General features: G+C 41.4%; 1 protein-coding gene across 12 annotated transcripts in view; it reads left to right on the top strand.

The window, feature by feature from the left end:
* shank3a (SH3 and multiple ankyrin repeat domains 3a) overlaps window positions 1-27,765 on the top strand; it is a 159,051-nt gene that overhangs the window by 98,706 nt on the left and 32,580 nt on the right. For all 12 annotated transcript variants that reach the window (XR_006377837.1, XR_006377836.1, XM_044194845.1 and 9 more), the window contains one exon: window positions 15,962-16,075. Coding sequence is in view for 10 of the 12 variants with exons in the window: in XM_044194845.1 (XP_044050780.1) it covers window positions 15,962-16,075 (114 nt within the window). In the remaining 2 variants the exon portion in view is untranslated. The remainder of the gene's footprint in view (window positions 1-15,961; window positions 16,076-27,765) is intronic.

Genomic DNA, 27,765 nt, shown 5'->3' with positions numbered 1-27,765 from the left:
GCCTTATAGCTGACCTCCTGTATAATGAAGATGATGACGATTATGCCAATGACATTAATGATGATGATGCTGAACATGAAGGTAAAATTAATATTTATTTTTTTTAATTTTGAAAGAAGGATGACAAAGTGGTTGAAAGTGTAAATCATTAAGGAGACACAATTATTTACCATTCTGCTACCATAAATAAATGATGTGAATGTTGCAGGCTTGGTTTCTATTTAGGGACCTCAATGACTGAGAATCTTCAGGCTTATTTTCAAGTTCACAAGAAAGACTTTTTTGATTCTCAAAAGTGGCATGTAATTCCACATTTTCATTCTTCATTTTCACTTAGACTAACACTGATAGATGCATATACTGTATAACCCCCATGAACAACAGTAGATGAGCCTTAAATGTGTGCTTAGTTTCAATGACTAAATCAAATGCTAGTCCCCATGAGCACGTGTTTTATCCAACCAGTTTCTCCTCCATTATGAAGAATTTCTTGGAAACACTCCCAATCTTCACTCTGTGATTGTCAGTCCATTGGTCTGCTGTCTGAGATCAATGTCTCTAGACTGCCTTCGTCTAGACAAACAGCCCCGCTGTTCGCCATTTAGCAGGGTCATCCACATCCAGCTCTCCAAGCAGACTGTTATTCTCAGGTAATGAGATCTGTTTGTCCTTCCTCACTCACAGGACCACAAAACTAGAATGCACTTGGTATCATGGGGTGTTTGAGGGTGTGTATTTGTGTGTGTGTGTGTGTATGTGTGCTTATGTCAGTGAGGTGGTTCAAAGAAATGGATGCTTCCAAGATTATCAGATTTTGTGGTCTGCTTGTGTGTACATGTGTGTCAAATCACAGCTGTTAGTGCGTGTGTTTGATGATCCCTTTGGTACACTTCATTAACAGGTCACTCAGGCCCATGCCCCCCACCCTCATACATCCCCTCTCTATACTCATTCCCCTTTCACCCCTGTGTTTGTTTCTGTTCTTTCCCTTCATTGATGTAATCTGATCTCATCATCCGGATGGACATCTCTTGAAAGGCCACTTACAATCACCATGGTAACAGGGACACATGCCACCTTAACCTGGTCAAGCTTTTTGCGCACTTGTGCACCAATGCACACCCACACTCACAGATACAAACACATTCACACAGATGTACACACTTGCTCAAACTCAAAACACAATTGCAGGTGCAAAGGTAACACACAGAAACACAAAAACACATTCAAATGAACAGATGTGTGTATCACCGTGCCCCCCCCCCCCGGGAGCATGAACTGCACGTTCAGGACATTCTTCTCCTCAACAAGGTGACACATTTAAGACCATGCTTCCGTAACAATGTATTACATCTCACACACACACACACCACATACACCTTCTCCAAACGCCATTATAAATCTTGCAGACAGCCATGAAAATGAAACCAGTGCAAGTGACGTTGAGATTAGACATTCACAAACATGATTAATGGGGTTTGGCCGCACCCAGTGTGTGCAGAATATTAACACTGCTTTGGGCAGTGGAGGATACCTGGACCAGCTATACCATCACAAACGCATATATATACTGGGTTTTAATGGATTATTCCAGGTCTAGCTTCACACAGGCTCAGAAAGCAGCTATTACTGCTGTTATGATCTCTGGGAATACACACAGTAGCTCAGCCATTTACTAATGCTGGCATACTGATCACCTGTCACAGAACTAAATCAGAATCAGCTTTATTGCCAAGTAGGTACACATACGAGGAATTTGTGCCTGACAATAAACATAGTACAAATATTAAGAAGTATAAAGAAACATAAAGCAAGTACTGCAGGTCAAGAATCGTAACTATAAAGTTGACAATAAGATATTAAAGAATATCAAAACAAAAATATTCTAAGGAAATAATAATAAAGAAAATGTACAATATGACACATATTACAGTGTGTGCAATGTGCAACATATTTACATGTGGTTTACAGTATTACTGTACTATAACGTGGGGAGGTGGGGGGGTATAATGCATCAGTGGGGGTCCCTGGCCTTGTTAATGAGGCCAGCTGCAGACAGAAAGAAAGTTTTTGTGGCGTGAGGTTTTCTCCCCTGCGGTCCAGCAGGGGAGTGTCTGAAACAGTTTGTGTCCAGGGTGGGAGGGGTCAGCCACAATCTTTCCTGCTCAGTGTCCTGGAGACGTACAGGTCCTGGAGGGAAGGTAGATTGCAGCCAATCACCTTCTCGGCGGAGCGAATTATACGCTGCAGTCTGCTCTTGTCCTTGGCAATGGCAGCAGCGTACCAGATGGTGATGGAGGAGGTGAGGATGGACTCAATGATGGTGGTGTAGAAGTGCACCATCATTTTCTTTGGCAGATTTAATTTCTTCAGTTGCCGCAGGACGTACATCCACTACTTGGCTTTCTTGGTGAGGGAGCTCCCACTTGAGGTCCTGAGTGATGATGGTGCCCAGGAAGCAGAAGGACTCCACAGTGTCGACAGGGGAGTCACACAGGGTGATAGGGGCGTGTGGGCCTGGGCTCTTTCTGAAATCCACAACCATCTCCATTGTCTTTAGAGCGTTGAGCTCCAGGTTGTTCTGGCTGCACCAGGTCACCAGGTGTTCAATCTACCACCTGTAGGCAGACTCATCACCAACAGAGATGAGCCCAATGAGGGTGGTGTCCTCCGCAAACATCAGATGGACTGGTGACTGGAGGTGTAGCTGTTGGTGTACAGGGAGAAGAGCAGAGGGGAAAGAACACAGGCTTGGGGGGAACCGGTGCTGATGGTCCAGGAGTCAGAGACATGTTTCCCCAGCCTCACGTTCTGCCTCCTGTCAGGCAGGAAGTCTGTGATCCACCTGCAGGTGGAGTCAGGCACACTCAGCTGGGAGAGCTTGTCCTGTAGCAGAGCTGGGATGATGGTGTTGAAGGCAGAGCTGAAATCCACAAACAAGATCCTGGCGCAGGTTCCTGAGGAGTCCAGGTGCTGGCGGCCATGTTTACTGCATTGTCTACAGACCTGTTGGCTCTGTAAGTGAACTGCGGGGGGGTCCAGGAGTGGGTCTGTGATGGCCTTGAGGTGGGACAACACAAGGCGCTCAAAAGACTTCATTACCACAGAGGTCTGGGCGACAGGTCTGTAGTCATTAAGTCCTGTGGTCCTTGTGGTGTGTTTTTTGGGGGACGGAGACGATCGTGGAGGATTTGAAGCAGGCTGGCACATGGTATGTCTCCAGTGAGTTGTTGAAGATGTCCATGAACACTGGTCAGCTGATCGCACAGTGCTTCAGGGTGGATGGAGAGACAGAGTCTGGTCCAACTGCTTTGTGGGGTTTCTGCCTCTGTTCAGTCTGATAACGTCGAGTTGTTGTTGCAGTAGGGGAGGGGGCAGCCTCTGGGGTGGGTGTTAATGGAGTGGAGGGGCTTAGGTTTGTAGTTGGTGATCTGTCTGAGCCTCCTACAGACAGAAGCAGAGTCTCTGGCTGAGAACTGGTGGGTTAGTCTCTCTGAGTACCGTCGTTCTTTCACCACCTTGCTAAACCTGTACTTTGATTCCTTAAACCTGTCCCTGTCTCCACTCCTGAACACCTCTTCCTTTTCCAAACCTTTAGCTGTGAACCAGGGTTTGTCGTTGTTGTAAGTCAACCTGGTACACAGCAGTCCTCACAGAAGCTGATGTATGACGTCACAGCCTCCATGAACTCATCCAGACTGTTGGTAGCAGTCCTGAAAACATCCCAGTCACTACAGTCCATGCACACTTGAAGGTCCTCCATAGCTTCACTGGTCCACTGCTTTGATGTCCTTACAACAGGTTTACAGAACTTTAATTTCTGCCTGTATGCAGGAATCAGGTGGACCATGACATGGTTAGAGTGTCCCAGTGCAGCACAGGGGGTGGCGTGATACACTGCTTACTGTAGTGTAATAGTGATCCAGGATATTCTCTTCTCTGGTTGGACATTTAATAAACTGTCTGTATTTGGGGCGTTCATGGCTAAGATTAAAGTCACAAAGGACAATAACTAAGGAGAATGAGTTTCCCCGCTACAACCACAGTATCTGGTTGGCGATCGGTGGAATGTAAGCACCAACCAGAATGAATGAAACAAACTCACGGGGGAAGTAAGGGTTTGCAGTTGATGAAAAAATATTCCAGATCAAGAGAACAGTGCTGTTGAATCACTGTCATGTCATTACACCAGCCACTGTTGATGTAAAAACAGATACCTCCACCTTTCGTTTTGCCGGAAACTTCATGATCCAAGAGTTGGAAGCCTGCCAGCTGCAGGCAGGCAGGCAGAGTCCGGTATCGATCCACAACCACCACTCCGTGAAGCATAAAACGGAAGATGAATAAAATTCTCTGTTTTTCCTCACCAGTAGCTGAAGTTCATCCAGTTTATTGCACAGTAAGCGCACGTTGGAGAGACCAGTGTGCCTCCCTCTCCTTCATCGTTTCACTGCATGAGCAAGGGTGAGAGCACCTTTGACCAGAATGTCTAATAATTCCACTGATGGAAGCAGAAAAGTGGGAAATAAGGCTGCTGGTGTAGTTCCCCTGATGTTCATGAGCTCTTCTCTGGTGAAAGAGCTCCAGATATCACAGAAAACTGAATTTACAAGCAAAACAAGACAAAACAATGCACACCAAAACACAGAGGCAGCCACCCATGGCACAATCTTGAACTCGAACAGCTTTCTGTTGAACCCATTGTCTAAAGGTATGCTTCTCTTCTCATGTACTCTCCAACAACAGCTACACATATATGCATATTGATATGCGTGTGTGTTTTGCACACGGCCAAGAGCCAGTAGATTAAACAAATGATGCGGTGCACAATGCATTATGTTTTTGACAACACAGCTTGCTAAGACTAAAATGCATATGCATCTATCCGTTACCAAGCAACAGGTGGTAAGTGCATTACAGCTCAGATCTACAGATCTGCTACTTGCATATCAGGTTGGATGAGAGTCTGTGTGCTAAGTGCTGAATTTAGGCTAAATATCTTCGTTAGTTTCCCACAGTGAGCTTAGGTGGAATTAATTAGACTTCCTCTCTGTCTGGTAGTAGCATGAAGTGTACTGTGTGTGCGTGTATGTGTGGGTATTTCTGTGTATGTGCAAGTATGAGCATCTCTCCATTGCTGTTTACATCATGCAGTGTGTGTGTGGTGTGCGCACATGTGTAAATATGTAAGTGTATGTCTGCCTGTGTGCTTGCCTTTGTGTGTGTTTGTCTTTGTGCAGCATAGTGTAAGTAATTGCCTCCCACAAGTTAGATAAACAGCATCCTTCAAGTGTTCAGCAACCAGCTGTCCTAATATCCGAGGCACATATGGAGCAATGTCTCTCTCTCTCTGTTTTTCTCTGTCATTCTCTCTGTCAGTCTGTCTCTTTCTGTCGTTATATCGTTATATCTTATATATATCTATATATCTATATATATATATATATTTATATATATATCTCCACATACAAAGTATACATTTATTTTTTCCATGAGTAGCAGATGTACACTATGCTTATACAGGTTTGGTGTTTTTTGGTCATTTTTATTTTGCAGTTAACGTTCTGCAATAGTTTCTGCATGTCTTCCACTCATTTACTAGCCACCAAATGTTTGTAGTGATTTGTGTAAAGAAAACCCCTGCTGTCCTGTCAACATGTGCGACTTTTTGCATGTGGAAACCAGATTGCCAACGGACCAGAGGTTGTAGTACATGTGACCTCTTTAATATGATTTTAACAATGGCACTATTAAGCCACAAAAATAGTGGAGATATTAAACTTTGACTGATTAACTGACAGAATCCATATATGCTATAAATACACAAAGTATGTGTCATGCCAAGGAATAGTAATGTAGATGTGATTTTGACAGTGGTCACATCCTTTTATTAGTACAGTATTCAGATCAGATAATCACTTTTTCAGGTATGATAAAGTAATTTATAAAATATATTGACTGCCATACTATGTTTGCTGTTATCACTTGAGATAATAAAAGATTAACTAGAACCCCAGGAAACAAAGTGTCAATTCCTGTGAGGTTTTTTCACTCAGATACTGGACAGGAAAAACTGCAGAGAAACTGCAGCCACGTGCCCTATTAAATTATATATTCCCCTTTATTGTGTGCACTGTGTTCCTAAAAGAACCTTTCTTAAGACTAAAATGATAGAACCCTTTTTAAACACATTCTTACATTTGCGAGGCAAATGTTTAGCTCTTCTTATTCATGAACCATATATGTGAAAAGTGTAGCTACAAGAGAGGTGAATAAAATGTAATATACTTGAAAAGCTCATTTCAAACATATTATCTGTTGATAGTATGTTCTCATGCCCCTCGCCAACCCCCACTAGGAAAGCCTGACAGACCACAAACATGTTTAATAGCATAGTGTAGTCTTAATGGGAGTATTTGAGGAAAGAGTGTGTTGGGGATGAGGGTCTTAGAGTGTGTGTCCCATGTTCCCCTGGAGAAATTAATGTTATCACAATATGGACCTGAGGCTAGTCAGTTTATTAACAGATTTCACACATTGGTCATTCATAATGTTCCAAGCTGTGTGTGTGTGTGTGTATGTGTCGGTGTGTCAGTGTTGGTGTGCGTGTTATTGATACTGGACAGGGTCACAAGCCTAAGGCAAGGACGTTGATGTCACAGCTACCCTTCTAGCTGTCCAATCAAAGTAGCAGCAGGGTGCAAAGTCCCGCCCACGCACCTACCTGCTCCCTGCTGAACACACCACCTGTCCTCCTATTACACTCTCATCTTCTTTGTTTTTTTGATTTTTTTGTTTTCCAAACATGCCCATATGGTGTACTTTAGCTCATAGGATCATCCCACACTTACCCTCTCATTGAAATTAAAACCCATGCTTGCCTAACATACATGCAATTTATTGAGATGTAGCCTCACACAAAATGCTAATTAGAAACACAACAGGAACAGCAGTTGCAGAGTTAATCAGTGTATGAATAAACATGAACAGGAAAACTGCTGCATAAACAGGAGCCATAGACTGACGCAGATACATATTCAACAGAAACACTGATATGCATTTGATTTACAATCACTCTCTCATGTACAATGTGACACACACTGAGTCGGGCACGGCAAGGGCAGAGTTGAACTGACTTATTGACTCCTGATGGTTGTTAGCAATAGGTGTTTTCTTTCCTGCACAATGACAACCTATTTTGCAGTTGTTGATGTGAAAATGCGCATGTAACGGTCATGTCCTTACCCGGTAATGTCAGGGAGAGTAGCTTTTGAAAAACCTTGTGTCTTGACCTCTTCTTGTTGAGCTCTCTCCAAATGCATGCAGAATGGACTCAGTTTCCTAAGAGATTATCCTTGTTATTAATGTCCTTGAATTCAGCCCCATGACCACTCACCAACCCAACAGCAGCCACATGCAATTTCCAGCCAGTAACAGGCATTTTTGTCATGTCATAATATGTAGCAGAGACTGGAGCAAGGGTGCTGGTCAGCCCATTACAGCATGTTCATTTATCACTGCATAAACACCATCATTTATATGACACCCTGACTCGTCAATCAAACGATCAGGTGTGTGATTAACAACTCAACAACAAACATCTATCACTGATCTATTAACAGTTAACAGACAATCAATGGTTGGTCTACAGCTAATCAATCACTGGCATACTCCATTATTTTTTCTTCCTTGCTGGTCAGTGTACCAGGTGATAACATTTGGATATTATTTTGTCATATCCGTGTGTGTCCATGTTTTAATGTAGATTGTCTTGCGTGATAATTCAGCATTGTATTTAATATAGTTTGATCCTTGTTTGAAAGGAACTGTATTGCACCAATTACTACTACGGTGTCAACCGTCTCAGAGAGTCATTTACCACATCTGATGTCCAATGGCCACGAGAGAAATGAAGAGGAGGCAGTTGTAGTAAATCGTATTAATTTACTCTTTAAGATGTTGAATATCAACAATCAAATACATTGTGTATATATTTACCTTCAAAGTAGATCACAAAATAGCAAATATAATGTACATTAATATACATACATGAAATCGCTACAGAAAGAGATCTTAAATTTGAATTATTTTGCTGCTTAACAGAGAAGACTGCAAGACCTATGCTTTCACTCTGCTGTTTGCCCATTGAAACTGATCCGCTCTCGCGCGATCGTCAAACAGGCCACGCCCTCTTAATTCAATTCAGTGACCAACATAATAGCTGTACAGCCATTATGATAAATTAACACAAACTGAACATGGGCTTTTTTACAATCCTCTTTCTGTGCCATCAGAGCCAGGCGTGACGTGATGTGATATTGCCCTGGAGTGAGAAAAAAAGACAGAGCATAACTATTAGGTAGCCTGTTCTATTTTTGTCTCCACCTGAGGGTTAATACAGAAGGAGAAAAAGGAATGAGAAATGGAAAAAAAAAGCAAGTGAGAATGAAAGAAGAGGAATGTCGTGTAGCTCCCCTCAAACCTGGGAGGGAGGGAGGAGATGAGATGAGAAGAGAAGAGGGATCCCTGCGAGTCAGCCTTGGAGTTTTCCTCCCTCCTCTCTTCCTCCTCCTCCCACTATAATTTACAACACTCCCGCCCTCCTCGCCTTTCCTTTTTTCTGTAGCCTTGTTCCTTTGTTGCACTCCTTCTGACTCTGCTGTCATTCACAAAAAACGTTTCTCATTGTTTCCATATTTTTTTTCTTAAACTTGTCAAGTCTTTCAGGCTCCCCCTCTGCTGTCATTCACAAAAAACGTTTCTCATTGTTTCCATATTTTTTTTCTTAAACTTGTCAAGTCTTTCAGGCTCTCTCTCTTTTTCTCCCCCTCTGTTGAATACTGATGAGCCAGAGACTGCGCCATTCCCTCGCCCTCTTCTAAGCAAAAGAAGTCCTGTGAGGACGAACACACAACAAACCACATTTGACTCAGAGCAGTGTGACTATCCCTCTTCCTTCTTATTTATTGGCTCTCTACTTCATTCAGTCTTGTATCTACTCTGGGGTCCACTCGCCCTTTTCCACATCACCTTCTTAATTGCCAGCTACCTCTACTTCTCCTATTCCATGTCCACCTCCATCCTTATCATTAAACTTCTTACCTATTCATCTCCTTTTTTGCTTTGCTAACTGCTACTAGCGGTATATTTATATGGTCCCATGTGTCCTCTGTTTTCCCCCCAGAGCATTAGTATGTATCCTGCCTCTCAAATATTACAGGTAATATGTTGCACTACTGTACATAGTCATCCCCCTTTCTCTTCTTGTTGTGTGTGTATGTAGGCATGTCCACCTTGTTTTATAAAGATGCAACTCTGCTCTCTCTCTATTACATTGAATTGAACTGAGGTTTAATAAAGAGTGCAGGGATCCAAATCTAATAACAGCTCCACTCTGGTTATTGGAATGCTCTCCACGCTCACCTTCACACACTTTGTGTCACACACACAGACACGGCCATGTAGGCTCAGATATATACTTCCTGTTTATTCAGAAAAGCCTTACTCAGCAAGTCCATCTTTCACATTATATTGCACTAAATGTACATTGCATGTAAACACACAATAGTGCTGTAAATTGTTTTCAGTAAAGCATTATAACAATAATAGAGAATAGTGGGATCTCCACATGTGATTGTGGAAGCTAACCCAGAAGTCAGGACCACAGGTGGGGTAGTCATATTTGTTTGATATATTTATCATTAAAAATTAATCTGAATACTCTTAAACAACTTTATCTCCTTTAACTTAAACCTAATTTTTGAAACTGTTGGTTCATTTCACTTGAGGTTGAGGTTTTTGTCTGTCTCACATGGTAACACCTCTGAATGTTACTGAGTTACTCATTACGCCAAAGAGAGACAGGAAACTGTGAAGCAGAGCACTGGGCATGAAGTGAACAGCAGGGAGCAGCAACAGAATGGCGAAAAAATTACATTAGCCTGTGTTTCGTCAGAGCTCCTAGTTACAAATGTGTGTGTAAGTGGATGCTATCAAAAGTAGAGCAAGCTACCAGGTGTATCTATCAGGTAGCTTACTAATTGCTGTCATTTCTTCACTCTGTTTCACTGTTTCCCTATGCTGTTATGTCTGCATTATGCAACTGTGGAATATGGCTGCAGAAAATGTATGGTCCATCAGTTTAAATGTGATTCATTTGGATATATAACAGCACTTATTTATGTCTGCCTGAAGACCACAGTTAGAGTGGAGTCTGGAAAAATGAAAATTACATATTTTTTTTATAGAGCAATTAAATGGAAAGCATTAAGAATAGTATGCAGCAGATAGAGAGACAAATTGAAGAGGCAGGTTACCTGAACAATGGTACCATGAAGCAGCACATCTACTTATCAGCAGTTAGGAATTAAATAGTTGTACAAACTAGTTATTCATCACCCCAATATATCATTTTACTCCTTTAATATTACTACATCCCAATATTTCCATTTGGTATGTGAATAGTGACATCAGAGATGCACAGTTTCCCTGTGGTACAGCAAATCCAGTGTGCAGAAATCTTATCATGGCCTTTTATGGAAATCAAGCTGTATTTTGGCTTTGGCAAGTCCTCCATGGCATCTCCGTCTGAATCAATGTGAGTGCATCAGTGGCAGAAAGCCATCAGCTTCTCTCAGCACAGCTGCATCCTTTTATTGTCTGTTTCTGCAGGCAAATACAGGAGTTCAACGCACCCACTGGTACTTGTAAAAAAAAAATTTGTGTGTGTATTTTGAAAAGTCTACTCCTTTCCTCACCAGCTGTCACTCATACATTCATTCATTCATGACAGTTGACCTCACTCTGTATGAGTGCATGCATGTGTGTGTGCGTCTGTGTGTGGTTTCTTGGTATACAAGCAAAGATGATGGTAAACAAAGATGATGAGAGAAGGAGAAAGAAAATTAATGACTCAGCTCAAAGCAATAGAGCAAAGCAAGAATTAAAATGAGCTCAATCGGTCGTCACGTACACAGGCACGTGCGTGCGCAAGCAGGAATGCATTGAAGCTTGCAGGCAGGGTGTGCGAAGAGTATAAATAGCTCTGCATCCTCACTGATGCTATTTTTAAATCAGGAGCCGTGACTGACTTAAGGGCAAAACTCAGAAGTAACGTACGCACGCACGCACACACACACACACACAAAGAGACACAGAGAACAATACTGTACCAGACTTTTCACCAGACAGCAAACTTCTTGGACAGTCATGAATAACTATGCGCTTGTGGAAACATAGCTCTTTCCCTTTGTCAGTTTGTGTCTGTCTTTAGCTGGCTCTCATCTCTCTTTGTCATTGCTGAATGCAAGCCTCTTTCTGTCACATTCTTTCCCTTTATTTCATTCTCTGGGGCTCCTTTCTGGTCACATTTCATGCCTTGTTTGTATGTTATTTCTATATAAGCTCAGAATTTTCCATTAATGGCCCACTGAGATGTTGTACAATCTACTGTGGGAACTTGCTGTGAATTTCTATGAGGCCTTACAATCAGTATTTTGTACTTTATAAGTTCATTATTTTTAATGTCTCATGCTGGCTCACATCTGATTTGTTTGTCCTGATTCATACAATATGACCCCAAATATATTCTGTACTTCTGGACTGGACTTTGAGCTGATTGACATGTTGTATTCTCAGTTAAATTAAAGTATATAGGATTATATAGGATTCAGACAACTTATTCAAAATTGTGATTTGTGAAAGAACTGGAACATCAAAACCGGTCCGTTAAGGAGAGTAAAATTCAGGCCGCTTTTGCATTATGCTGATGAGAAAAATCAGAATTTGGCACAAGCAGCATGAATCCACAGAGCCATCCTGTTAGGTGTAAACATCATAGGCTGGTTGTGGCAGTGTGACATTGTGATGAATGTTTTTTTGTTTTTTTTTTGTATACATTAGCACATTAGGGTTCCTGATACCCACTGAAGAATGGCTGAACAACACAGCATATCTTAACACAGTTGAAGACCATGCCAGTCCCTCATGGCTACAGTTTATCCACACCACCAGCATGATGATGCATCATGTCACAAGGCACATATCGTCATCAAATGGTTTGAGGAACATGACAGTGGGTTTCATTGCTTCAGCGGCCTGCACAGTTCCCGAACCTCAACCTCGGACACAGTCAACTCCACATTGTACAATACTCCCACTCAACGCATCCAGCGACTTGCAGAATCATTACCAGACAAATATACAGTATGCTGCACAAGGTGCTACTACTGTAAATAGGTGTACATAATAAAGTGGCTACTCAGTGTATTATCCATGTGTGCAATGTGCATGCTCATGGGTGACTGTGTGTATGAATGCATGCCAACATATGCTGTGTCTTTACTCCCACTAATTTACCTGTGGAGGTGATTATGACTCAGCATGGCAGGTCACTGCTTCTAGTCATACAGTCGAGATAGGCCTGACCTCATATTGTGTAGTAGAGGGAAAAGCTGGTGTCCAGCTGAGATGCTGATTGCCATATTTAGTGAACCATTGTTTAGTTAAGCACCAATAGACCTCCATAGAGAGGAATTTATTGTTTTGCACTGAAGCAACTCTTCTTAAAAACAGACTTCAGTCTCCATTGTATGCATGAGTCCAACCTACAGTATCTAAGTGTATTTCTTTTACAGCCTGAGCTCAACTCATGCGTTCGTTCCATATAATTATTCCTACAGGAGACGTCCATTAAAGAAATAATTGCATTATTCATTCTGACCCAGGTACACTTTAAAATTAAGTTAAAAATAACATGACCGTTCAGTATGAACATCAGGTGTTGCCTGTCCTTCTGCTTCAAAATTCTACTTCTTGGTTATTTCTTTGGCTATAGAACACACTCGTTAGGCCATAAAATCACTTCTAGTGTCCACCCAGACAAAACAGCTACACCAAGTGTGTGGTCTCACCTGCCCTGACAGACTGTGTGATTTGGCAGTGAGAGCTTGAGGAATACTACCTGAATCTTAGTCTTGAACAGAAAACTAGACTGTATGTAGTCCCTGACAGTGTTTGAGTGGGGACATTTTTGCATATGACAAATGCCAAAATTAACAATATCAGCAAAAGTTTGTTGAGATCGATAAACTTGTAAGAGCATCTGAAGAACTAATTGCCAAATGTCTCTGCGGTTTATTATACTTTCTTTCTGCAAAGTGACCAGCAATCTGTACACCACTCAGCTAGAAATACTTTATCTCAGAATGTGACCTAACAACTCTGAGAGTGGATGAGTGAATATAGCTTTCTCAAATGCAGTTTCATTTGTAAAGCTAACCTTTTTGCAAACTTGCAGAGATTGTTTTGGATTTGATCTAAAGAACCTTTGACTTTGATAAATTCAATAATGACACCAGCCCAGCTCATTGTGTTAAAATGGTCCAGTATGGAGGCCAATAATACAAACAATAAAATATAGTAGTAGTAATATAATAGTTTCACAGTTGTGACATATTGTAGACTGCCTTGACTGTAGACATGCCTCTTCCCACTACTATCTACAACTGTAGCTCTGCACATGGCAGTGGTCCCAAAGCAGTCTAGTTGGACGAAAACATCAACACGGCACACATATTGTAAATCCTCCTGCACAGACATGCACTGTTTGAGTTCCTTTCTGCCACTTGGCTCCTGTGAGACCACATCTGATTCACAAGGACAGTTGTCATGCCAACACAGTGTTGGCAAGCACCAAAACAGTGTGGCAGTGTAAGGTAGAGGCTACTCACACAGCAAGGAGCTCTCTAAGTACACGTAAAGGCATATGCATACTGTACATGTGTGCCTTTTTGCTGTGTGGACATATACCATACATGCATGTGGTTGTAGTGTCTGTTTGTGCCTGGTATAATGTAAAGCCAATAACTGGGAGAACTATGGTATTTGGAAACATATTTACTGTAAAAACATGGTATAACTTAACTCTATAATTTTGCCAAAATAATAGCCCAAGCTGTTTTGATTAAGGACTTTCTATGAGTGTTAGAGTGGCAGTGAGATTTTGTTTATGGTGTTTATTTTTTCTTGTGTGTATGCAGACTCACTGCTATGCTTAGGGCATTGTGATGATTAGTAAGCATGTTATGTATTAAAATACTTCTTTGCCAGTGTGTGTGTGTGTGTGTGTGTTTCATCGACCTTTTCTTGACTTTACTGACAAGCCATTAATTGGCTTGATTACAGTATTTAGAGCACCTGGGGTTTGTTTAAAGTTAATTTAAGAGGATGCTTGTATGTACATTATATATTTATGTGCGGAAGAACAGCCTACAGTATGAAGGTGTACATGGATATTTCATATGTGTAAAATAGTGAATTTTGCTCGCATTCTTAGATACTCAGTGGTCGATTCTGTCCATATTGTCAGGTGTTGGTGTCAGGGACCAGAAATGGATTAGTAGTGGGGGGATACAGGAGTGAGTGAAGTAAGTTAGGGTGGCCTAGAAGATCAATCAGAGGTCTCACCTTTTCTTTCATTTCTGTCAATGGGGAACAGAGAGCACAGCCGGAAACTGTCTACTGCAGGGACACCATTACAGTATAGACGGACACACTGACAGAGACAAAGAGGGGGATGGAGACAATGACCAGGAAATCATTCAGAAACACAACAAAGGGGACTGGGAGAGAAAGATGTGTATAGCAGAGAGAGAGAGAGAGAATAAAGGGTTTAAACATGGGAAAAAAGAGACAGAGGGACTCTGTTCTCAGGAGAAAGGCAGGAGAAAGTTGTGTTAAGCTGAGATCAGAGAGGGGGATCAGTCCATGCATCCTGGGTGTGCTGAGTGTCATGTTTTTTACAGCAGGAAGTCGATAAACAGCCAATCTCTCCTCTCGCATGCCACTTCACTCTTAGCGAGTGTATGTTTAGCCTGGCAGAGGCGAGCTATGGATGGGTTAGCTGGGTTTGCATCTTCAGTCTCCAAGTGGATATCAAGATTTCAAAAATGATTAGCATGTACTTACGCTATCTTGTATTTTTAGCAATGATAGTAAATTGTTTCAGCAGCAGTGTAGAATAACGACTTGTAGAGGTAGCTTATTTACAAGGAATCCTATGAATCCTGATATTTGAACTTTTACTATCATATAACTTAAGATAAAGTCCAGTTGGCTGTTTCTCATAGTGCCCCAGGTTACATCACTGTGACACATCCCCATGCCAGTGTAGAATATAGTTTAGAGGAAGTAGACTACATCATTTAGTAGGCTGTCTGCTGGCTGCAACATCGTACTGCCGTATCCTAGCAACCAGTCTAGAAGAAGGGCTTGCTCTGGCAAAGCTTCAGTTCCAGCTGGTGATCTCTGAGGAGTGTGTGCGTGTGTGTGCGTGTGTGTGTGTCTGCTAGCTTGCTGGGATAATGGATGAGTGTTGTAGAAATGAGTGTGCTGGCTCAGTCCTGCAGGGAAGATCAATATCAACTATACATTCATCTCTAATTACCACAGCGGAACTTCGAAGGAATCTCTCTCTTTCTCCTTCCCGTCCTCTTGCTCTCTTTCCCCATGTTTTTTCTTTCATTCTTGATCTCCCTCTGTCTATCTCAGTCTATCTTTCTCTGTATTTTTCTAATTTATTGGCATGAACGAGAATAAAACCTATGTTGCCCAAGCACCTCGATACAGTACATTAGCTACAGACCAATATTTTCACATTACAGTTTCTCCCATCTTGTAACAGTGTGCTTTATCTGTGTGTATTTGTAAAGCAAAAATCTTTCTCTCTCCTTCTTTTTTGTCCCTCCTTCCCTCTCCCTTTATGCACACTCCATTATAATTTATGAACCCAGAACATAAAAACCTAAATACCTCACTCTGCTATATGGCCCTTTGTCCTTTTTTGTCTCTTTTCCAAGGCTCTACAGACTCCACAACCTCACAATGATGACAACTAGGCTTGTTTTATGACAATATTTGACTGATTTAGACCCCCTCCCTCTATTTTTTCTCTCTCTGACAGTGCTGAGTATAGGGGAAGGAGGTTTCTGGGAAGGCACGGTCAAAGGGAGGACAGGCTGGTTCCCAGCAGACTATGTGGAAGAAGTTCAGATGAGGCAGTATGACCCACGGCTAGGTAAGAAGTCTACATGCACACAGACACACATGCACACACATACATGTGCATACTGTACACTCACACTGTTACACTCCAACAAGTTTCTGCTATAGTGTGTTGCACTGGTGTTGGGCCATAGCTCTGTCCGTGGTGCTGAAAAGTAAAGTAAGTCCTATAGCTCTTGGTATGGTGTCAGAATATCTGCATATGTATTTATCAAATAAACAAAAAAATCTGGCAGTCAAAATATTTTAACATTTATGTTTATGTCTCAAGTGATGTAATTGTTAATTAATTGTAAATACCCTAAAAATATAAATAGGGGGAAAGTACATTGTAAATTCATTGAAAAATATTTCCATCCATCCATTTTCTGCCACTTATTTTGGGCTGGATCACAATGTCCAGACTTCCCTCACCCCAGCAATGCTCCTCCTGGGAGATCCAGAGGCATTCCAAAGCCAGATGAGATATATAATCTCTCCAGCGTGCTCTGGGTCTACCCAGGTTCACCTACCTAGAAAACCTCCAAAAGAAAGCACTCAGGAAGTATTCCTGATCAGATGCCCGAACCACCTCAACTGGCTCCTTTCGGTGCAAAGGAGCAGTGGTTCTACTTTGAGCTCTTTCCAGATGTCTGAGCTCCTTTCCCTATCTCTATGGGTGAGCCCAGCCACCCTGTGGAGGAATCTCATTTCAGCCACTTGTATCCATGATCTCATTCTTTCGGTCACTACCCAAAGCTCATGACCATAGATGAGGGTTGGAACGTAGATCAGCTGGTAAATCAAAAGCTTTACCTTCCGACTCAGCTCCCTCTTCACCAGAATGGTCCAGTACATCGCCTGCTACCACTGCACCAATCTGCCTGTGGATCTCATGCTCCATTTTACCCTCGCTCGTAAACAAGACCCCAAGATACTTGAATTCCTTCACTTGAAGCAGCAACTCACTCCCAGCCTGGAGGTAGCAATCCACCATATTCCGGCAGATAACCATGGCCTCAGACTTGGAGGTGCTGACTCTGATCCCGACTTCTTCACACTCAACTGAAAACAACCCTAGTGCATGCTGATGGTCATGGTCTGATAAAGCCAACAGAACCACATTATCTGTAAATAGCAGATGAGCAATTCTAAGGTCCCAAAACTGGACACTCTCCTCCCCCCAGCTGCGCCTTGAGATCCTACCTATGAAAATCACAAACAGAATCCGTGACAAGGGACAACCCTGGCGCCCAACACCCACTGAAAACGTGTTTGACTTCCGTCAGACACAGCTCTCACTCCGGTTGTATAAGGACTGGCTGCCTCATAGCATAACAGACCCCCATACTCCTGCAGTACCCCCCACAAGACTCCCTGAGGGACACAGTTGTAAGCCTTCACAAAAGCCACCTCAAAAGCCACCACAAAACACATGTAGACTGGATGATCCCTCTAGTAACCCTGCAAGAGTAAAAAACTGGTCCACTGTTCCATGACCATGACGGAATCCGCATTGCTCCTCCCGGATCTAAAGGTTGGACAATCGGTCGGAGCATCCTTTCCAGCACCTTAGCATAAGCTTTCCCAGGGAGGCTTTGCAATGTGATACCCTGATAACTGGAGCACACCCTCCAGTCCCTCTTTTTAAAAATGGGAACCACCACCCCGGTCTGCCATTCCACAGGCACTGACCCTGACCTCTATGTGGCATTGAAGAAGCTTGTCAGCCAAGACAACCCAACAATGTCCAGAGCCTTCAGCATCTCAGGGTGAATCTCATCCACACCTGGCACCTTGCCACTGAGGAGCTTCAATTTTTGTTTTAATTAGCCACCATTGTCAACTACAGAAATTCTCTCAATAAAAATAGCTCTCCTGCAACCATCCCCCACTGCCTACAAAATTGAATATTGATTTTGAAAATTCTAAGTAGGGGTTTTAATGATCAGGAAAATATTGAACCACAATGCACAAAGTGGCAATGACATTACTTGTGCATCCCCAGGACATTGCAATATTATCTGCAAATTTTGTCAACAATAAGTGAGCAGAATGTGCATACAACTCACCTCTGACCATGTAGATATAGTCTTATTGTAAATAAACACCAGTTAGACCAGTTTCCTCCTTCATTAGTTGACATTTGCCTCCCATGCTGACTGCCGACTGTCTTGAGTTTTCCACCAAAGACTGTCAGGCTTTTAGGGACATATAATTAGTGCTTAATTAAACGCAGGTGCACTGAAAAGGTTGACTAGTTTAGCCTGTATTAAAAACAGGACCAACATCAATTGCAAGATTGTCAATTGTCATGCCATGTCAACATTTCATCATTCACATATTTCTTATATATTTTCTTAATTTAAACATGTTCCGTTTTAAAGTGTTTTTAAATTTTAGCATTAATAAAAAATGCTCAAATTGTGTGATTAAAAACTTGTGGCATAACGCAGCATCAAGTGTGAAAAGCACACACACAGATTTACAAGTGACAAGCTCAGTTCAGTAAATTGCACTGCTAAAGAGCATGTTTACCTATTATATTTTTTTAAACTGATTAACCCACAGCTTGAAACAAAATGCCATCCTTAAATCCACCCACACTGTTATTCATGGTATCATTAATCTGTGATGTTCATCAACTTCATCAGTTTGTTATTTACCTGACTGTTAACAGCCACCTGAGAATGTGCATGAACTTGAGTTTCAAATCTATCATGTAGGTGAAGAAAGCAATCGTACTTAAAATTACATAGTATGACCAAGGGAACTTGTCAGACGATAGGCAGAGAGTAATGGCCCGTACTCAAAATTACTCAAAATGCAACATGCCTCATTAAATTTTATTTTGGCTCCAATACATCTGTCATTTCAGCAATAGATTTATTGCTTTATTATTATTTAACCTTGACACAAAATCAGGCTGGCAAAAAATCACCAATATTTGGCATTAATCCCTGATGTTTTAGAAAGCTGATTAGTTTGCCAGCAAAATCAACTTTTACTGCACTAAAATGACTCATTGTGATATCACAACCAAGAATTGAAAAAAACAACAAAACGGGCTTAGTCTTGCAGTCACTAATGAAAGGGTATTAACACTGTAAATCTGTTCAAAGGTCAGCATTTTTAAAAAAAAACTATTTTGTGTGGATTATCCTCCTTATTACACACTGTAAATATATGCTGACCATGATGAATCGTCATCCATGCTACTATGAAAGATTTCAATGGAACCATTTGTAAACAACTGGTTACAACTGGTACATCAGATTAATGTGACCACATCCCCATTTAGTCATTTAATTAACAGATGGCATTTTGTTTGTTGTGGTCTCAGGGGCAACAACATGTGCAGCATCATGAAAAACATCTGGTCATTGTGTGAAAAAGTTTAGCGAGATGCTGCAGCAAGTACGTATATTGGAAATGAGACATGGACAAGTTTGTCATAAATACCTCCCTATTCCTTGCGTGTTTATCATGTATCTCCTGGGACCTATTTTTGAGGCAATTGGGGCATTTTCCCTTTTCAAAGGGTTGTTGAGGGATTGAGGTTACCTCAGAGTAGGTGTGAAGAGATGAGAAAGGCCGGAATCTCTAAATACCCCATTTAAATGCATTGTGAGAAAAAGGTAGGGGAATGTGGGAAAGAAAGAGCCAGATAGCGAGGGAGACGGATGGTGGAGCATACTCTAAAGGACAGCAAAGTGGAGATGGCAGAGCGTATCTTTTAGAGAGCTAGAAAGAAAAAGAACGAGGACAAGGAGGGAGGGAGGGAGGGAGATGGGCCTGATATTGAGCCCCACTCACTCATAAATCCTGAAAATCTCAGAACCCACACATACCTTTTTCTCTGGGATTAAAAGTGTCTTCTGCCTCCCCTGTCCTTCTTCTCTGAAACTACGTATTGTTGTTTCTCTTTGATATTAAACTGGGATGCTTGGTGTCAGCATACATTTATTCTTACTGTTAATGAAAAGGCTGATAGTTCACCAAACATCTTTAAATACACAGTGGGTCCCTGTGTTAATTGTTCCGTTATGTCTTATTATATGCCAAATGTCAAAATTCCTCTTTTTTCTCTTCTTGGAAAATGTTAAAATAGTTTTCTTGACTCATCTTGAACTTGGGGGTGTATACATAAATGAATCCCATCAGATGTGATTTGAGCCGACTAGCTAACTCCATCATATAAAACCACACTTGGTCATTAACTCTTGGGTTGTAGTAGCTTGCAGAGAGATATCATAATAGGGGGTGTGTGTTTGGATGGAACACTTTGTTTACATTTCCAAAGAATGTGGTTGAGGTCTAATTTATTAATTTCTCTCTCGTCCTCCGCCTCCTGATCTAGTAACACTGTTGAGGGAGGTGTGGGTGGAGGCCAGCAGTCGTCTACAGCCCTGTATCTCTTTACAGCTCTGTATCACTTTGTTTTTACTAAACCACACCCACTTTTAATGATCCAATCAAATCAAACAGTTTGATTTAAATCCCTCTCATCACTATACTCCAACCACACATGCCGTTTCACTCAGAAATACGTCACATTAGATTGTCTTTATCTTTATGTAACTTTCACTGACCCTTTAAACCAAGCACCCCAGGAACAGCGCTAGGCTGTGAGGACATTTTTGGCAGTATTGCAGTATCACATGACCCACAGTGGTCCCAAAAGCCTTTTTCCCATACACAATCACTACAAAAGGAATGGCTGAAAAACAATGAATACATTTTTTTGAGTGTCACAAATACACCAAAATGACTTTTTGAATAATCAGAATTGTATCCAGGCGGTCCAATAATATTTGGAAAGTCTAGAAGAGCTGTATTACTAAATTATTGTCATACCATTTTTGTGTGCGTGGAGACAGCAAACAGCTGGGCCAGAGAAGGCCTTTTTGAATGGATTTTCTTGATATATCCATGCTTTAAACTCAAATCTTCGATCTGTAAGAGTAATTGAATACTTTAAGTACTGCATAAAATGTTGACAAAATATTTTGAAATTGTGTTTAATGATCAAAATTATAAAAGTATATTATGCAGTGCAATATATTTAATATATTATTTAGTAACATGGTAATTTCTCAATCTATTGAGGCATTTCAAAGCTAATCTCACCCTCATCCTTAGATTCATCAACAGCAGAATAACACATACTGGGACACACTAAAACACACACAGTGTTGTTTATCTGAAGGCAACCACTGAGGCATCACTGAGAGTTAGGGCAATATGTCTCGCCTAGTGAAGCAGGAAAGACAGCCCTGTCTACAATTAAGTAACCCAAACAGTACTCTCTCTCGCTCCCTCTCTCTCTGCCACTGTACATCATCCATGAGTTATGACTCTGAAAGTGCTATCCCTCTTTATCTATCTCTGCCTCCATCTCTTTTCTGTCCTGTCTGCCAGGTTTGAAAGTGCAATGATGGAGACAGGGTAAAGACCAAAAAATGGGATGATGTAAAAAGCAGTTTCAGTTTGGGAGAGCGAGAGGGGATGGGTAAAGGTTGCTAGCAAGCACTAGAGAGACAGAGTGAGAGAGAAAGAAAATGGAAGCAGGTGACCATGTCAAAGAGGCTCAGTTTAAACCATCACTGACTCGCTTGGCTATTATCTGTCACCACACTGCTTTTCTCTCTCTCAGCATGGCCAGGGCTACCTGCAGCCAACAGTTCATCTTCAACTGGTGCTCGAGGGGACAGAGAGAGGGAGGAAAGACAAAAGCGAAGTGTAGAAGTCAAAGGGGAAAAAAAGACAAAATAGGAAAGACAAGAGCATGAGCGACTGATGGAGAAAATGAGTGCGAAAAGCGAAGACTTTTTATTCATTAAGAGTACAGTGAGTGATGCAGTGGTGAAACTCTAATGGCTGTGGGCCATGGCTGATATGTGTTTTTGTCTGGGAGGTAGCAGTGTCCACGTGTTATTATAAATCATTGTACTGTTTAAGGTATAAAAAAAAGAACTGTGCTCTCCAGACTACTGAGAGTCCAGCATTTTTAAAAAGCTGAACAATTGTTAAAACTGTAGAATATGTCTGAATATCTTTACCCATCCTGCTAACCCCACTCCCTCTAACACACACACAGCACACATGCTGCTGGCCTGTATGTGGGGGTTAATAGTAGATGTTTACCCATGGTAATGGAGGGGATAATGATGTGAGTATGAACTGCTCTTCCCTTTCTAATGATGCTACCAAATTGCTGGGGGCTACTCATTTTCAGCAATAGTACTGTTAATCTGTTGGCTACAATCTGTTGGGATCTTATAGTTCTCCAACCGAAAAAGACTCCACCCCCTACTCTGCTATGCCCCAATAAGAAATCGCCTTGCTACAGCCAAATAGACAGACAAATTCTGCCAAATGGTAAATGAAACAGCCATAAATTTTTACCAGCCCCAATTTCCATTATATTAGCCTTAAGTTTTCTTAGGTTGCCCTGCAGCCTCAGATGTCCTTAAGGACCTCTACACACACACACACACACACACACACACACACACACACACACACACACACACACACACACACACACACACACACACACACACACACACACACGCAGCATAATAATGCACATTTTTCTCTGTGATGGGATAAGCAATGCTTGATTTTCTCAATGGTTTGATATCTTAACAAGCGTACAAACTTTTATTTCTTTTCTCTTTGTGCTCGTTCACTCTATTCCCTTTCTCTCCTCACACCGCGGCACAGTTGAATGACTCACAGCCGCATGAATCAGCCCAGTCAGATCCAGCCTGAGCTATTTTTAGCCTGCCCATTAAGAAGTTTTGGAGTGTGTCTGCACTCCCCTAGAATGCTTAAACATCAGCGTTGCTGCGGCAGCTGAGAATGACATGGGCAAAGCAAGCTGGAGGGTAAGGTGGAAAAGAGAGGTAAGAAGGGATAGAGAGATGGTGCAATGGATTATTGAGGGATCATACAGGGAGTCATCTGGTCAAAACTGTGACTCTATCAGCATAGTTTCCCCAACAGCAGTGGGTCTGCGTGGGCTGCGTAGCTTTGTTCTTCCCCTCATGTCCAAGATGCAAGGTCAATAGTTATTGCTGCTACAATGATGGATGTAAGTAATCATCTAAGCCCATTTAACGATAGTAGTAGAAATTTTTTGACACTATTTCACAATGAGTTGCGATATCCTTCATATTGTCACTTTAAAAGACGGTTACTGAGGATGTATTTCAATGGTGCAATCGCAAATACGATTTAAGCCTCCTGTATATTACAGAGCATTTGCCTACTTGACAGGAACCTGGCAACTTCAACCTTTTACCTCCTTTCCATCACCCTTTTCATTTTCTTTCTTTCCTCTCTCATCTTTATCATGTGCATTTCAAGGACAGCTGCAATCACCACCCTTTACACCTAGAATTTCATACTAACACAATGAATATGAATGTTTTTGTGTAAGGCCAGTCACACCAAAGACATGTTGGTAACAACAGATTCTTTCTTATCACACCTTTTCCCTCTGCTTGCTGTGGAGGGGACAGGAAATCACAGTTATTTCTCCCCTATTTATTTTATACCTTCGTAGAAACCATGCATGTTTAAGGCTTAAGAGAATTGCTCAATGTCAGCTCAACATAAGCTGTTAAGTGAGACAAAATTTAATGCCTTAAGTTGCATGCTTTAGAACCCAACATCTGCCTACCAGGTTTAACATAATTATTAGAATATAATTTTTCAATATTATATATTTTAAAAATAATATTTTTAAGCGCATTGCTGTCATTTAAAAGGGACTAACTGACTGACTTAACCGATATATGTATGTTCATTTAATTTTGATTCAATATAGTCCAATTCAAGACCATGAAAACCAGAAAGCTAAAGACCAGATCTGTGATGGTGGCAAAATGAAAAATGCAGAGCTGCTCCATAGAAAATAAATAGAATACTTATTTGAATATAAAAATCACAAATATTGCTCTGATCCTCCAGTGTGTCCTCATCCATCATCAAGCCCGTTGTGCTCTCACAGTCACCTTGTCCATCTTTTATTGTGATTTATTATATCAGCAATTCTACATTTTATGCCTTATTGTTCAGATTTATTCAATCTGTAGTTTTAGTGTTTTCAAAGGTTAAACTGAGCAAGCTCATAAAAATAACTAACAGAAAAGCATTTACCTTTCAATGACAAACTACTCTCTGTTAAGTTCTCTCATGGTGCGATAAATTTGTCAGTACAGGCCCACATTGCAAATCACGTAGATAACGAGTTCAGTCAGTAACTCTCTAGTGGCGACTTGTAAAATACAGAGTGAGTATGCAAATGCTCACGCCACAGAGCATTGTATGTGCACGCGCATACTAATGGACAGGCTTTTTTACACATGCATACTTATACACACGCACACACTTCAGTTATTGTATATACTGTGTGGAGTCAGCAGATAGATTAGCATAGCCAACTAATCCAGAGAGAGAGAGAGAGAGAGAGAGAGAGAGAGAATAAACCACAGTTTGGAAGACATGTCTTTTGTAATAAAGTTTAGCTGAGTCAGTGTTATAGACTGGCAGTTCAAGAGGAGTCCTGCCGTTTACCCATGTAAAAAAACTTGTGTCCTACAGTGGAACATCTCAAGGTGTGTGTGTGTGTGTGTGCGCGCACGCGTGCGTGTGTGTGGGTGTTTGTTTGTTCGCAGCAGAGTGATGGCCACTATCTGTACTTTTCATCAGAAGTCAGTCAAGTGTGTTGAGCCATCTCTCTCTCTCTGGAGGACAGATCCATATCAAATCATAATAGATGGCGATGCTATTTGAACAATGAATCAAAGCTGAAGCCGGTCCCACAGTGGAGCAGAGACATATCACATTTGACAGGGGCCACATTGGGTGACAACAGGTTACCTGCACACACACACACACACACACACACACACACACACACACACACACACACACACACACACACACACACACACAAATAAACAAGCACGTACACACATGGGCAGGTTACTGCATTTCTAGTCATTTTTACACTCTGCATACACAGTTGGTTGAATAGTTTTGTTTACATAAACTCTTTTACTGCCATGACTTGACTGCTACTGTGTTTCATTGTTGTGGGGTGTCACATAATGTGGCAAGGCACACACACACACACACACATGCACACACACACACAGCAACTTACCTGGCAGAGCTATAAAACATCCCTCTGACTGGGCATAACTACTGTAATCCCACGCCTACCTTTACACCAGGGCACCCCTGTTTTTCTCTTTCTCCATATTTCACTCTCCCTATCTCCATCTCTCTCTCAGCATCAGTCCCCCACTCTCCTGTAGAGTTGGAAGGTGGAAATTATGAATCTCTTTTTTGCTTTGAATTGTTTTGCTCAGTTCAGTTAAAAGATTCATAGTTTCTGACTATGTAGTTCTTTTGATTTTTTAAGCTAAACGAACATCATAAACCACTAGAACCACCACAATGCTCGCTTTCGCAGTCTTTTAGTAAGCCTTTAAACAGGACGTAACACTGTATATCATACTGCTGAGCTGACAATGACGCTTTCAGACTCCAGCGAGGGAACTACCAATGCATAAATGCACTGACCAGTGACATTGATGATTCAGTACACTCAGTTCAGCTTGAGGATTCAGTGTTAAAGATACATTTGTACCTGTGCTGAACACTCCTACTTTTCCGCTTCCCTTCTCTTTCCTAAAATATGTGTTTTTGTGTCTGTTTGTCTGAATGCATCTTTGCTTATCTTGACCTTGACTCAAAGGCATGTCGTGATGAGCTGTCACAGCATTTGAAGAGCTTGTACAGTAGTTGCTTTTTGTTGTCTGAATTTGACTGAATTATTCAAGGCTTCCACTTTGACAGAGTGGAGGTATTTATAGCTGTTGGTCTCTGCCTCCGACACTTACACGGTAACAACGAGCTCTCTGAAGGCTCTTCAACAAACCAACCAATTCTGAAGGAGAGGAGGAGAAATAAAGACAGCAGAGAAGCAGAGATGTGAAATATATGCTGGAGTTGTTTGCTGGAGGCTGAAACAGAATGGGACATTAAAGCCAGAGACACTGACACAATTTTCAGTGCTACTCGTCCAGGAAGTCTTATTTCACTCTCAACAGGAAAAAAACTGGAAGTCCTTTTACAGGAAAATGGTGTTGAGGAATTTTGAATTGCTGTCTGCACAAAATGGAAGTTTCAGGAGTGCTTTTAAGCATCTCTAGGCGAGGATCAGGGGAAGGCCAGACCCGGCTCTTCTCAGTGATTCAAGCTGTGAGACGGACCAGTGGCAGGGTGGAGGGACGACCTCCTTGTCAAAGTCTTAGAGAGGAAGTTGTAAAGATAGAATTGAAAAAATGGACTGTTGTCCAGTCATGGTGTCAGATCTGCCTGTGCTGTGTAGCAGGATAGACGGGGTGGTAACGGTCGTGAAGGCAGAGCAACCAAACTCCATATATCATAACCGGTTCTGGGGTAAGTCACTCCCTGTCCTCAACTCTCTTCACTGTTCTGAAATTAGCACACTGTTGTAGTCATACTGCATGTAATGTTAAAATGGTATCTTGTAGGAGAACCTAAAAATAGCCCCTTCTGTAAATGTGTGAAACTTACAATATGACTCAGCATAAGGGGGAATGTAATAAAGACAGAAGAATATTGTCTGTCTGCAAGTGTACAACTGTAACTACTACAAATTTAAGTGACCATGACTGATAGCTTGACTGATGCTCAAAAAAACACATTATAATTGGAGCGAGTATTTGACTACTTGTCAAATAAATATTTTATAATGAAGAACTCATTAAAGGTCTTCTCAATGTCCACTTAGATGATAATCGAAGGTCCTACCATTTGTCCACTTTTTCCTTTGTTCTTGCTATCCTTTACCTCCTCTTCATCTCAGCCCTACCCTGCTCCACAAATGGAAAGCTTTTTTTTATTATTATTCTTGAACATTTTTGTGTTTGGTGATGGTTCTTACTAGTGTGTTCCTTTTTAATATAGATATGTCATGATTATCAAATAAATGCCATCACTCAAGCGTCCTTCTATTGCTCTTAATGAAATAAAAGAGGGCAGATCTGATGAACTTATACAGCCCAGGCAAAACGTTGTCCAGCTCTCACACTTGATAGCTTTGTTGAACTCTTTTCTTTTAGTGCTGGCATTATTAGATCTCATCTCCTATTCTTTTTTATTGAAAGTCTGTCTTGCAATGTCATTGGCTTAGTCTGTGCTTTGATCAAAACGCCTTGATGAATTTATATCCAGAAACAATCTCTGCCCTCCCTCACTCCCTCTCTCTTTATCCTCCCTTCTTGGCGTCTACAGTGTTAGACAGTAAGTAAAAGTGCAGGACGAGACTGTCCTTACCAGAAATATGACAGCATTGGTCATTTGTTCAAAAACATGAAACAGCTTATGTTTACGACTTGTAAACTCTTGGTATTGTGCAAATAGTGTCCTTCACTACAAAACCTTTTACTGTAAGGACGAGTTCAGAATGATGTTTGGGCGTACGAAGTGCGTAACTTTGACACCAGAAACTGCAGTTCGCGTTATGTCTTGGTTTTAATGATGACAGCCATCTTTCCCTAACATTAGCTATGCTCATGATTTTTCCCTTAAAGTTCTGGTTGATTTAGTTACACCAATGGTTACCGTGGTAACAGCACTTACGATTTAATATTACAGGCCCCATAATTCTGAGGGCAG

Source organism: Siniperca chuatsi, linkage group LG4 (assembly GCF_020085105.1).
Source record: "Siniperca chuatsi isolate FFG_IHB_CAS linkage group LG4, ASM2008510v1, whole genome shotgun sequence".
Classification (NCBI taxonomy): Eukaryota; Metazoa; Chordata; class Actinopteri; order Centrarchiformes; family Sinipercidae; genus Siniperca; species Siniperca chuatsi.
Note: the sequence above shows the minus strand (reverse complement) of the source record. Positions and strands in the feature narration are given on the sequence as shown.